Source organism: Pseudorca crassidens, chromosome 4 (assembly GCF_039906515.1).
Source record: "Pseudorca crassidens isolate mPseCra1 chromosome 4, mPseCra1.hap1, whole genome shotgun sequence".
NCBI classification, from domain to species: Eukaryota; Metazoa; Chordata; class Mammalia; order Artiodactyla; family Delphinidae; genus Pseudorca; species Pseudorca crassidens.
The window spans coordinates 19,378,186-19,393,269 of NC_090299.1; the positions used below are offsets into that span (position 1 = coordinate 19,378,186).

Here is a 15,084-nt window from a genome sequence, read left to right on the forward strand (position 1 = left end):
TCACTAATTTTTTTGCTTTGGAAAAGTTATTCTTCATTAAATTTGTTATTTATTTTAATATGTAATGGATTTATGATAGGTATTTTTAATGAAATAAAAACGTTTCTATAATGATCAGGCTTAATTTTGAATGCAGTAAATATAAATAGATATAACTTACATGAATAAAAGCTCTTTGGAATCCTCAATAATTTAGAACAATGTAATAGGTTCCTGAGATCAAAAATGTTTGAGAATCAATATTCTAGAAAGTAAAGACAAGGTGTACTCTCCTTGAGGCCACTGGTGTGGTTAATGTAGAGAAGGAAGGGTACATTCACAGACAGAAACACCTACAGTTGTGAAATGAAGATTTGAGGACAATATTCTGAGAGAAAATTCTGATGATAAAAAGCAGAACCAGAAGAGAGTCAAAGTCTGCAATTCCTCTTTTCTGCTCATCCTTACCATAGTAGATAAATGAGAATTAGTCACAATGTCACGTAAAAGTATAAATAAAGTCAAAGAAGCTGAAAAGTAAGAGAAGTGTCTTAGTAGAATGATTAAAGAGTGCTAGGAAGGCCACTCTAACCACAGTATGGGATTAAGTCCATAGATGTAATAGGAGGTAAGGGTGGAAATGTGGGTAAGGGTCATACTGAGAATAACCCTAAGTAAATAATAGGCTAAAGAAACTACATTTAACCATGCAAGAGGAAAGCTGCTGAAGGATTTCCAGCCAAGGGGTATTAAAATCAGTTCTGTAAACTCCAAAGCTTTTAAAAATATTTTTAACTATTACAAAATGTGAGACATTCCAACATCTACAAATGAAAATTCTGATTATATGACTGAAGATTTCAAACACATGAAAAAATGAAAGCTCACCATGTTGCTTCTGCTTTGGGTTATACATTTTCCACCACCGAAAAATTATAAATCCATCTTGAATTCTAAGCAAGATAAATTACAGAAATGAAAGCTTAAGTAACAATTTCCTTAACTCATTTCTTAATTAGTTATTATAAAATGCAGGCAATTGATAATAAGGAAATACACAAAATTTTCAACAGGACACTAGCATACCAAGATGTTTCATAATCTTCCAGTTAAGAAAGGAAAAGAAGATTTGCAAAGCTCTTAGATTCTTCTATTTAGGTAAACTGTAATACCACATTACATTTAACAGGAAAATAAAGTGTTAACAGAAAAAACTTTTTCTTTTATAAATTTAAATTTAAAATTTTTAAAATTTAAAAAAGGAGTTAAAATTATATAAACTAAAAGCCAAATCTTCAAAGGGGGATATTAGCACACTAAGGGAAAACTTTTAAAGATTTTCTTTCATTTCTACAATGATACAACACTTCATATCCCAGAAGCATGGAATTTTAGCCTAACTTTTCCTTTTTACTTTTAACTTGGAAATAATTTTAGACTCACAAAGAAGTTACCTCTCTGTTATAAGTGAGGTATGAGGGCTGCCAAACCCTAGCACCTCTCAACTAATTCCATATCTTCAAGTTTTATCTAAGTAACAAATTTTAAGCAAATCACAAAAATAAGAGTAAGATTTTCTTTCAAGGCTTACAGAAGACGGAATATATCAAACATATGAACTATCATTTCTTATTATATTCAGATTTCATTTCCACCTTAAGGTAAAATTAGAAATGCTAGTAAGCGCTAAAAAATTCTAAAAACTTACTATCTATACTAAGGAACTAATGGATGAGAGTTATCAACGTCTCTGATCCTTGCTTACATAACAAATGACCACAATGAATTCTACAACAAAAATGGTCAGGTAATCTAATGGCTCAATATTTAAAACTACAGATGATATAAGATTATTCATTTCCATAAGCTGCTATTCAATAATATTTTGCCAGCTTAAACCTTAGCTAAATTAGTCCACTGATAGAAACATTCAAAAAAATCAATTCACCAAGTATGAGTCACTGAAGAAAATGATTTTTGATTTATGATTTTATTTGAAAAGGCCAACATTTCTCATATAAAAAGCAAGTCATATTCAATACAGTATCATAATCAAAAAAAATTTTGAAATATTTCAAATTTGTTTAAGATGGGCCCACATTTATTTATTTATTTATTCTTACCTAATAGACATGTCTTCTGTAATGTAATAGATTTCACGAACCATGACTTTTCCAGAAAGAACAGAGAAAGAAAAGGAGCCTGTTGTAGGAAAAAAACAACAGCAATTAATGTAATTGTTTTGAAAGACAGTAGAGCCCTTAAAGCTTTAAATGCTCCTAGCATTCAATTTACTCAATAATTAAATGTTCTCTCCCTACTCCCTTTCTGATATCCTTAAAGCCTTACTAACCTTCTAACATTTTTCCCTCAAATATAATAAAAAGTGCCACACATATCATCACTATGAACTGAGCTACTAAATAACTATATGAGAACATTATTTTATTTTATTTTATTTTTTGAGAACACTAGTTTAAACAGCTACTTCCTATGGATAAGTCCCTTAACTAGGCATAGCCATTAAATAAACCCAAAGCAGTGCAGGGGGCAGACAGGAGAAACAAGAAGAACTACAATCCTGAAGCCTGTGGAACAAAATCCACATTCACAGAAACACAGACAAGATGAAAAGGCAGAGGGCTATATACCAGATGAAGGAACAAGATAAAACCCCAGAAAAACAACTAAATGAAGTGGAGATAGGCAAGCTTCCAGAAAGAGAATTCAGAATAATGATAGTGAAGATGATCCAGGACCTCAGAAAAAGAATGGAGGCAAAGATCGAGAAGATGCAAGAAATGTTTAACAAAGACCTAGAAGAATTAAAGAACAAACAAACAGAGATGAACAATACAATAACTGAAATGAAAACTACACTAGAAGGAATCAATAGCAGAATAACTGAGGCAGAAGAATGGATAAGTGACCTGGAAGACAGAATGGTGGCATTCACTGCTGCGGAACAGAATAAAGAAAAAGGAATGAAAAGAAATGAAGACAGCCTAAGAGGCCTCTGGGACAACATTAAACGCAACAACATTCACATTATAGGGGTCCCAGAAGGAGAAGAGAGAGAGAAAGGACCAGAGAAAATATTTGAAGAGATTATAGTCAAAAACTTCCCTAACATGGGAAAGGATGTAGCCACCGAAGTCGAGGAAGCGCAGTGAATCCCATACAGGATAAACCCAAGGAGAAACACGTCGAGACACATAGTAATCAAATTGGCAAAAATTAAAGACAAAGAAAAATTATTAAAAGCAGGAAAGGAAAAACGACAAATAGCATACAAGGGAACTCCCATAAGGTTAACAGCTGATTTCTCAGCAGAAACTCTACAAGCCAGAAGGGAGTGGCATGATATACTTAAAGTGATGAAAGGGAAGAAACTACAACTACCCTACAGGCAAGATTACTTTACCTGACAAGGATCTCATTCAGATTCGATGGAGAAATCAAAAGTTTTACAGACAAGCAAAAGCTAAGAGAATTCAGCACCACCAAACCAGCTCTACAACAAATGCTAAAGGAACTTCTCTAAGTGGGAAACACAAGAGAAGAAAAGGACCTACAAAAACAAACCCAAAACAATTAAGAAAATGGTCATAGGAACCTACATATCGATAATTACCTTAAATGTTAATGGATTAAATGCTCCAACCAAAAGACACAGGCTTGCTGAATGGATACAAAAACAAGACCCGTATATATGCTGTCTACAAGAGACCCACTTCAGACCTAGGGACACATTCAGACTGAAAGTGAGGGGATGGAAAAAGATATTCCATGCAAATGGAAATCAAAAGAAAGCTGGAGTAGCAATTCTCATATCAGATAAAATAGACTTTAAAATAAAGAATGTTACAAGAGACGAGGAAGGACACTACATAATGATCAAGGGATCAATCCAAGAAGAAGATATAACAATTATAAATATATACGCACCCAACATAGGAGCACCTCAATACATAAGGCGACTGCTAACAGCTATAAAAGAGGAAATCGACAGTAACACAATAATAGTGGGGGACTTTAACACCTCACTTACACCAATGGACAGATCACCCAAAATGGAAATAAATAAGGAAACAGAAGCTTTAAATGACACAACAGACCAGATAGATTTAACTGATATTTATAGGACATTCCATCCGAAAACAGCAGATTACACTTTCTTCTCAAGTGCGCATGGAACATTCTCCAGGATAGATCACATCTTGGGTCACAAATGAAGCCTCAGTAAATTTCAGAAAAATGAAATCATATCAAGCATCTTGTCTGACCACGACGCTATGAGATTAGAAGCCAATTACAGGGAAAAAAACATGTAAAAAACACGTACACATGGAGACTAAACAATACGTTACTAAATAACCAAGAGATCACTGAAGAAATCAAAGAGGAAATCAAAAAATACCTAGAGACAAATGACAATGAAAACACGACGATCCAAAACCTATGGGATGCAGCAAAAGCAGTTCTAAGAGGGAAGTTTATAGCTATACAAGCCTACTTCAAGAAACAAGAAAAATCTCAAGTAAACAATAAAAACTTACACCTAAAGGAACCAGAGAAAGAACAAACAAAACCCAAAGTTAGCAGAAGGAATGAAATCATAAAGATCAGAGCAGAAATCAATGAAATAGAAACAAAGAAAACAATAGCAAAGATCAATAAAACTAAAAGCTGGTTCTTTGAGAAGATAAATAAAATTGATAAACCATTAGCCAGACTCATCAAGAAAAAGAGGGAGAGGACTCAAATCAATAAAATTAGAAATGAAAAAGAAGTTAAAACAGACACTGCAGAAATACAAAGCATCCTAAGAGACTACTACATGCAACTCTATGCCAATAAAATGGACAACCTGGAAGAAATGGACAAATTTTTAGGAAGGTATAACCTTCCAAGACTGAACCAGGAAGAAACAGAAAATATGAACAGACCAATCACAAATAATGAAATTGAAACTGTGATTAAAACTCTTCCAACAAACAAAAGTCCAGGACTTCACAGGTGAATTCTATCAAACATTTAGAGAAGAGCTATCACCCATCCTTCTCAAACTCTTCCAAAAATTGCAGAGGAAGGAACACTCCCAAATTCATCCTATGAGGCCACCATCACCCTGATACCAAAACCAGACAAAGACACTACAAAAAAAGAAAATTACAGACCAATATCACTGATAAATATAGATGCAAAAGTCAACAAAATACTAGCAAACAGAATCCAACAACACATTAAAAGAATCATACACCATGATCAAGTCAGATTTATCCCAGGGATGCAAGGATTCTTCAATATATGCAAATCAATCAATGTGATCCACCATATTAACAAATTGAAGAATAAAAACCATACAATCATCTCAATAGATGCAGAAGATGCTTCCGACAAAATTCAACACCCATTTATGATAAAAACTCTCCAGAAAGTGGGCATATAGGGAACCTACCTCAACATAATAATGGCCATATATGACAAACCCACAGCAAACATCATTCTCAATGGTGAAAACTGAAAGCATTTCCTCTAACATCAGGAATGAGACAAGGATGTCCACTCTTGCCATTATTATTCAACATAGCTTTGGAAGTCCTAGCCATGGCAATCAGAGAAGAAAAAGAAATAAAACGAATACAAACTGGAAAAGAAGAAGTAAAACTGTCACTGTTTGCAGATGACATGATACTATACATAGAGAATCCTAAAAATGCCACCAGAAAACTTCTAGAGCTAATTGATGAATTTGGTAAAGTTGCAGGATACAAAATTAATGCACAGAAATCTCTTGCATTCCTATACACTAATGATGAAAAATCTGAAAGAGAAATTATGGAAACACTCCCATTTACCACTGCAACCAAAAGAATAAAATACCTAGGAATAAACCTACCTAGGGAAACAAAAGACCTGTATGCAGAAAACTATAAGACACTGATAAAAGAAATTAAAGATGATACCAACAGATGGAGAGATATACCATGTTCTTGGATTGGAAGAATCAATATTGTGAAAATGACTATACTACCCAAAGCTATCTACAAATTCAATGCAATCCCTATCAAATTACCAATGGCATTTTTTACGGAACTAGAACAAATCATCTTAAAATTCGTATGGAGACACAAAAGACCCCAAATAGCCAAAGCAGTCTTGAGGGAACAAAACAGAGCTGGAGGAATCAGACTCCCTGACTTCAGACTATACTACAAAGCTACAGTAATCAAGAAACTATGGTAGTGTCACAAAAACAGAAACATAGATCAATGGAACAAGACAGAAAGCCCAGAGATAAACCCACGCACCCATGGTCAACTAATCTATGACAAAGGAGGCAAAGATATACAATGGAGAGAAGACAGTCTCTTCAATAAGTGGTGATGGGAAAACTGGACAGCTACATGTAAAAGAATGAAATTAGAACACTCCCTAACACCATACACAATAATAAACTCAAAATGGATTCGAGACCTAAATGTAAGACCGGACACTATAAAACTCTTAGAGGAAAACATAGGAAGAACACTCTTTGACACAAGCCACAGCAAGATCTTTTTTGATCCACCTCCTAGAGTAATGGAAATAAAAACAAAAATAAACAAATGGGACCTAATGAAACTTCAAAACTTTTGCACAGCAAAGGAAACCATAAACAAGACCAAAAGACAACCCTCAGAATGGGAGAAAATATTTGCAAACGAATCAACGGACAAAGGATTAATCTCCAAAATATATAAACAGCTCATGCAGCTCAATATTAAAGAAACAAACAACCCAATCCAAAAATGGGCAGAAGACCTAAATAGACATTTCTCCAAAAAAGACATACAGATGGTCAAGAAGCACATGAGAAGCTGCTCAACATCACTAATTATTAGAGAAATGCAAATCAAAAGTACAATGAGGTATCACCTCACACCAGTTAGAATGGGCATCATCAGAAAATCTACAAACAACAAATGCTGGAGAGGGTGTGGAGAAAAGGGAACCCTCTTGCACTGTTGGGGGGAATGTAAATTGATACAGTCACTATGGAGAACAGTATGGAGGTTCCTTAAAAAACTAAATATAGAATTACCATATGATCCAGCAATTCCACTACTGGGCTCATACCCAGAGAAAACCATAATTCAAAAAGACACATGCACCCCAATGTTCATTGCAGCACTATTTACAATAGCCAGGTCATGGAAGCAACCTAAATGCCCATCGACAGACGAATGGATAAAGAAGTAGTGGTACATATATACAATGGAATATTACTCAGCCATAGAAAGGAACGAAATCGAGTCATTTGTTGAGACGTGGATGGATCTAGAGACTGTCATACAGAGAGAAGTAAGTCAGAAAGAGAAAAACAAATATCGTATACTAACGCATGTATGTGGAACCTAGAAAAATGGTACAGATGAACTGGTTTGCAGGGCAGAAGTTGAGACACAGATGTAGAGAACAAACGTATGGACACCAAGGGGCGAAAACCGCAGTGGGGTGGGGATAGTGGTGTGCTGAATTGGGTGATTGGGATTGATATATATACACTGATGTGTATAAAATTGATGACTAGTAAGAACCTTCAGTATAAAAAACAAACAAACAAAAAACCCAAAGCAGTGACTAATTCACCATTCTTCTCCATTAATTTGGGTGACTCCAGGAACCAGTCATTGCCTCAAATTAATGAAAGAGTACTTATGTTTGAGAGAAGTTTTATTTATGACCACTAAGAGGTACTCAACTCTAAGGAAGATCAGAAACATTCTATTTGCTGACTCCTCACCCCTTTTTCCCAGTGGTTTAGGGCTTTCTAAGGCATATAACTTCCTAATACACCCTCCCATCTATTTGCAAACTTCCCATTTATAAGTAGTCAAGATAAACTAATAAAGAAGGCTACAAAATGAAATACACAAGATGATTCCACTTACAGTTATAGATTTTTTAGGTATCAGTTTAAATAAAAACAGTAAAACTTCATCAAGCATTAGAAATTTTCTTTGGATAGCAGGACCTCAAGAAACTTCTAGTTCCATATTTTATATGTCTAGATTTTTCAAATTATTTTAATGATTATCTCTTATGAGCCAAAAAAAAAAAAAAGGCTTAGAAACACTTTAAGAAATAAGAATGAGGTAAAGGACATAACCAAGTGGTAGTTCAACTCTACTTGAAGTATATGCTATATGAGAGAAATTCCAGTTAGATTAGTTTAACTTTCATAAAACAAAGGTAAATTCCTAAAGCTACTATCTGTTTATAAAATACATATTTACAATATACATCTCCAGATTACACAGAAGAAAAAAATTACTCAAAACTTACCAATATGGATATAGCCATGCTTGTATAATCTGTTAAGAACCAGTGTTAAAATAAGACCAACATTCCGAGAATTATAATATGTGAGATAAATAATCCATCCACAGGACAAAATGGTAGCTGTTGGGAGAAAAAAATGCAGAAAATAAAGGATCTCACTATATGTTTCCTTCGATCATCTTAGTATCTCAATAAAAATTTGTTAGTGAAAGATCATTTATCATGTTCAGAAACAAGAGGATTTACTTCCATATGGTAAAATGTCCTCTTACAATTTAATAACTTGAATTTTCAAAACCAGAAGTTGATTCTTTATCCAACTTTCTTCATTCCCTGTAAGTCATTAGCCAGAAAAACACAGATTTCAATCAGATGAAGTAAAGCAATGTTTCAAGTAAAACTGCTTCCCTTTTTTTCCTGTTTTCTTTTTCACTCCTTTGTACTGCTTTAGTTATTAAACATACACAAAGATGTTCTGGGACGAAAAAGTCCATATTTCTGAATATTATGAAAAAGAAAACTACCTTTATTAGGCTAAAAGCTCACTTCTAATACAGTCCACTTAAAAATAAAGAAAACTTTTTTTTTTACATCATAGAAAAGTCACTTTTTTTTAAAATAAATTTATTTATTTTATTTTTGGCTGTGTTAGATCTTTGTTGCTGCGCACGGGCTTTCTCTAGTTGTGGCGAGCGGGGCTACTCTTCGTTGCGGGGTGCGGGCTTCTCATTGTGGTGGCTTCTCTTGTTGTGGAGCATGGGCTCCAGGCGCATGGGCTTCAGTAGTTGTGGCACATGGGCTCAGTAGCTGTGGCTCACGGGATCTAGAGTGCAGGCTCAGTAGTTGTGGCACACGGGCTTAGCTGCTCCATGGCATGTGGGATCTTCCTGGATCAGGGCTCGAACCCGTGTCCCCTGCACTGGCAGGTGGATTCTTAACCACTGTACCACCAGGGAGGGAAGCCCGAAAAGTCACTTTTTAAAAAGTCAACAGTCTCTGCTTTTAAACTACTATTGGAAAAAAGTGACAATTTTAACCTACTTCAAGATATATCTATATTAAATAGGCCACCAAATACTATTTTGCTGCAATTGATAAGACAATAACTTACTTTTAAAGAACACCAGTAAATATTACTACAGTAAACAATATTCTAAATTTGATCATGAGTTTTTCATGAAAAGTTTATGGTCACTTATAAAATTTATAGTATTCCCAAAAAACCTAGTTCGTAAACACACAAAACGTGAAACACAAGAAAGTATTTTTCAATAAATTTTCTTTTACTTATCCATTTAAATAGTATAACTATTTTCTAGATTAAGACAGTAATATAAAGCAATTTAATAGGTGTAACCTTTTAGTACCATCATATTAAGTTCGTAAAATTTTTTAAAAATTATTTAACATAGGGCTTCCCTGGTGGTACAGTGGTTGAGAGTCCACCTGCCGATGCAGGGGACACGGGTTCGTGCCCGGGTCCGGGAGGATCCCACATGCCACAGAGCGGCTGGGCCCGTGAGCCATGGCCGCTGAGCCTGCGCGTCCGGAGCCTGTGCTCCACAACAGGAGAGGCCACAGCAGTGAGAGGCCCGCGTACCGCAAAACAACAACAAAAAATTATTTAACATAGATAAAACAAAGCAGTCATTGAGAGTCAAAATACAACATTCCTCAAGGTAGCTTAGATTGATGGTAATAGCTCTGAGGTAGCAAGTGCTATGATTTGCCCATAAAAATTATTTCTAGAACAATTCTTTTGAACACTTATTTTCATGGTACAACATTGTTTTAAGCTAAAGTCATTTTGCATTAATTTTTACTGTAAATCACCGTGTGAAGAGCAGGTAGTTACGGGCCCTTCAGAAAGGCAAAAGGTATTTGCTGAGGACTTCCCTGGTGGCGCAGCGGTTGAGAGTCCGCCTCCAGATGCAGGGGACATGGGTTTGTGCCGCGGTCCGGGAAGATCCCACATGCCGCGGAGCGGCTGGGCCCGTGAGCCATGGTCGCTGAGCCTGCGCGTCTGGAGCCTGTGCTCCGCAACGGGAGAGGCCACAACAGTGAGAGGCCCGCGTACCGTAAAAAAAAAAAAAAAAAAAAAAGGTATTTGCTGAGAAAGTACGCTTCTTTCCCAGAGAGTAACCGCCTGAGGATTATGGCCTTTTCACTGTACCACGTCCCCCCATCCCCTTCAACAGCGTAAGGCCATTAGTAAAACAGAGGGATTAAACAATCCCTCAAGGTTTTTCTGTTCGTTGCTATTATTTCCACCTTAAAGAAAGGAGCTGTATACAATGTGAAAATGAGAAAATCAAGGTGACAGGAGAAGGGGCACCTAGGAAATAAGAAAGAATTCTGCTGGGACTTCCCTGGTGGTCCAGTGGGTAAGACTCCACGCTCCCAACACAGTGGGCCCAGGTTTGATCCCTGGTTGGGAACTAGATCCCGCATGCATGCTGCAACTAAGAGTCCGCAAGCTGCAACTAAAGATCCCGTATGCTGCAATGAAGATCCCGATTGCTGCAACTAAGACCCAGCACAGCCAAAATAAATAAATAAATGTTAAAAAGGAAAAAAGAAAGAATTCTGCCTTTAATTAAACTAAAAGGTAATTTTTAAATGCTGCTTTTATGACGTTATGTTTCACAGTATTGTTTTGCATTTCATTTTACTTTTTATTTTTCATTAATGATAATTTACAGTAGTTCATGTTTGTCAATTAGGAAAAAAAAACTTGAAGTTGAAATGGTAATCCAATCCTACCTACAAATCATGAATCATTATAATTCCCTTTATATACACTTCACCTCTACCATAACCCTACCATGCATCCTGCAGTGTCATGAAAGAAGCATACGCCTGCACTCAGAAAAAAACAGCTGTGTAACCTGTGTGTTAATTAATCCTTATGGGCCTCAATTCCCCAACATGTTAATAGGAAAATAACACCTACCCTCATAAGTCTGCTGTGAGCATTAAGTGAGACAACATATGCAAAATGCCTGTGGCATGTGGCACACAAAGGATGCTCAATAAATATTACCTCAATAAATATTACCATTACCCTCCCTTTCCTCTCTCACCCCATCTTACCCTTCCTACTTTCCTCTCTGTATCTTTCTAATTCCCATGCTAAAATTCAAGTCAAGCACCATCCTTCCACAAAACATCCTGGGCAGTAACAGCCTACAGTAACCTCTCCCTTCCTTGGTATTTTATTTGTATTTCTTCTTATTTGTTCATACTCATTCATTCACTCGTATTTCTTCCCTCTCTCTGCAATTTAAGTATACACTGTCTTGTATTATTTGTGTACACCTAGAAAAGTTCGGCAATATAAGACAAAAAAACTTATTACTGGAAAAGCCCACTGTCAAGTGCATAAAGAGTGAGGAAAGAGATGAGAAGATTAATTAGGCAAAAACATATTTACCACAAGGATTTATCACTTTTATAATAAAACAAAAGTGTTTGCTTGTATGTTGGGATGGGGAATGGAAGAGCTGATCTGAAACAGGAAAGATAAGCTATGTCTTTCTTCTCATCTCACTTCTCCTAAGTCAGACAAGGAGGCAGTCTAAGGAAAACAGCCTTCCAGAGCAAATATTCATAGAAGCAGAGATTAAAATCTTCTCCCCAAAAAATAAACAAATGGTACTGTAAGCATTCTAACTTCAGTCAACCACTGCTTAAAATCTGGCAGTTGTTAATCCATACACAGAGAACAATAAAGTACAAGAAAATATATATTCTACTTACCAACAAGAAGCCAAACAACATTGGAATTGTGCTCCGTAAGAAAATCTTCTAATTGAGTGATACTAGGAACAATACTCTCATTCTTCCTTTGATCCATTACTTAAGTTTTTCCAGAATAGCATCTAAGGGCCTGAAAGAGTTCAAAGGTTAAATTTAGAACTTAACCTATGTAAGGGGAAAATAAGGTGAATTTAATAAATGTGAAAGTTTATTAAATCATATTCTGCTTTCTTCAATAAGAAGAAATTTATTATATTTGCAAAAATATAACAAACATGTCCACATTTCTACATAAAATATAAAACAATGTATCATATTTTTAATGTCCTGATTTCACCATTCTAAGTATGAATAGAGACTCAGGTTCATTTACTATACTCTGGCTCAAAATAAGAGGGACATAATTATTCTTAAATCTAAGATCTTTATCTCAACAACAAAGGAGTAAGTATTAATCATCTACATTAGACAAATTCACCTAGACTTGTCCTAAAAACTGCTACTTAATAATAATATATTTATATATTAAGTTGTATTAACACTTCTTAACCTCTATCAGCTGTGCATTCCCATTATTGCATGGAGAAACAATCTTCCTAGTTTAGATTCACTCTGGATAGTTTGGACAGTAAGCAGATCTCCTGCTACCGGATGCTCAGGATAAATTACATCATATGTCAAATTGTGATCAGACATGAAAAATGTATGTATGTGTGTGTGTGTGTATGTAAGTGTGTGTGTGTGTGTGCGCGCGTGTGTACGTACTGAGAATGAGCAAAAAGTGAGGAATGAAAGTTTTGATTTTATGATCTAAGAAACAAGAGAATTATCCCTCTGATAATACAGCATTAGCATGACTAACCCAACCCACCTATAACAAAATTATCTTGTGATAAATCAGAAAAAGGGGGGAAAGAAGCTAGACAAAGAAAGCTATGCAGTTAATAATCCCTTAAGACCAAACAGTATATGTGACTTTTATGAACAACTAGAAAAACAGATTTTAAAACAGGAAGAATATGTGAGGACAACTTTCTAGATGAAATTCAGTACAGTTAGCTTGTCAACTTAAAAGTGTTTTCTGTTTACTCGCCACAAATCTATCTTCATAGATCACAAAACAAGTTTAAAAACTGGGTGAAACAACATTGCAAGATACTATCTACAAGAGATTACAATATTTCATATTTCTACATTGTTGAAATCAGTATAATTTAGAGGCAAATTAAACATGCATTTTTAAAAAATGAAGAGCTCAGTAATAAAAGGTTTATTATTAAAAGTGATATGCAAACCTAAGGGCAAGATGGCTAGAGAAATTTTTTTAATGTTTTCATTTTTCAGTAAACCTTTTTTCCTATGTTTTAGAGAGTAAAAAATGTTCACATATTGAAAATACTGGTGGTGGCCAAAGGCGTGGGGTGGCGGAAATGACTGAAGATGTTCAAAGGGTACAAACTTCCAGTTATAAGATAAATAAGTTCTGGGAGTGTAATGAACAGCATGGTGACTATAGTTAACAATACTGTATTGCATATTTGAAAGTTGCTAAGAGATCTTAAAATTTCACATCACAAAAACGAACAACGTGTAACTATGCAAAGTGATGGATGTTATCTAAACTTACTGTGGCAATCATTTTGCAATATATACATATATCAAATCATTATGTTGTATACATTAAACTAATACAATGTTATATGTCAATTATGTTTCAATAAAACTGGGAAAAATGCTGTATTTTTCAAGGCTTTGAAAAATCTGTCAACTAGCAACTTAAAATTTGGAGGCTAACTTTTACAACATGAGCTTCCTTTCTTCCCTTTTCAGTTTTGTAGACTAGAAGAAGTAAAATTTTTAAAAGAGAGAAAACACTTTGAAAAGACCTATAATCTAAAACCAAATATTCACATATTATATAATGGTTTACATATTATAAAATAACATCTATACCTATTTCATACTTATTTTTACCATTTTACAGTTGTATCACCAGCACACTACTGAGGATGAAAAGAGCACGTGGTGACTCCTAGGGGATGCTCCATGAGGGATGTACCCTGGCATTCAGATCGCCACGTAAAAGGGAAAGTGATCTATCTACCAAAAGGATCTACAGTCCTCATGCAAAATCACCTGGACCACCCACCACTGTAACAACCCACAGACAAAGAGAATGTAATTAGGAAGAGGGTATTCAAGTTACCAAGAGAGAAAAATGCAGTATCACAGTTTTAACCAACATTTGTCCAATTACTAGTTAATGCAAAACCTTTAAGAGAAATCAACAGACAAAGCCTCAATAGTTAAAAGAACATATTTTGAGCAAATACAGAAGTAAAGGTTAAGACTTAACAAGGGCCCTAAAGTAAACAGTAGACATTCTGGCATAAAGTAAGTGAGTAAAAATAACACTGGACACAGAAAATCCAGACTGAAACGGGGCTATATACCTTGCCACACTGTTTAAGTGGCACACCACCAATCCTTTAAGGAAGAGGAAGTGGAGACTGATATAAGAACCTACAGCAAAACCTTTCCATGGAGCAAATGATGGAATAAAAAACAAATTGGTTGTTTCCTCTTCCTCTTCCCTTCCTGAACATTTCAGTCTAAAAGCCATAACGTGGGACTTCCCTGGTGACGCAGTGGTTAAGAATCTGCCTGCCAATGCAGGGAACACGGGTTTGAGCTCTGGTCTGGGAAGATCCCACATGCCACAGAGTAACTAGGCCCATGTGCCACAACTAGAGCTCCCGAGCCACAACTGCTGAAGCCCATGCGCCTAGAGCCTGTGCTCAGCAGCAAGAGAAGCTACCGCAATGAGAAGCCCACGCACCACAACGAAGAGTAGCCCCCGCTCACCGCAACTAGAGAAAGCCTGCGCACAGCAACAAAGACGGAATGCAGCCAAAAATAAATAAATAAACCAATTAATTTTAAAAAAGAGAGAAAGCAGACTGCTCCATCTCCTATTAAATAAACAAACAAACAAATAAATAAATAAATTTTAAAGTA

The 15,084-nt window shown here is 35.6% G+C and overlaps 1 protein-coding gene across 7 annotated transcripts in view; it reads right to left on the bottom strand.

Moving 5' to 3' along the window:
• The window catches only part of BLTP1 (bridge-like lipid transfer protein family member 1), a 208,573-nt gene that overhangs the window by 179,486 nt on the left and 14,003 nt on the right, over nt 1-15,084 (bottom strand). For all 7 annotated transcript variants that reach the window (XM_067735145.1, XM_067735146.1, XM_067735147.1 and 4 more), the window contains 4 exons: nt 12,067-12,196; nt 8,311-8,427; nt 2,103-2,181; nt 868-932 (listed from right to left, as the gene is read on the bottom strand). In XM_067735145.1, the coding sequence (XP_067591246.1) occupies nt 868-932; nt 2,103-2,181; nt 8,311-8,427; nt 12,067-12,163 (358 nt within the window). In that variant the 5' untranslated portion in view covers nt 12,164-12,196. The remainder of the gene's footprint in view (nt 1-867; nt 933-2,102; nt 2,182-8,310; nt 8,428-12,066; nt 12,197-15,084) is intronic.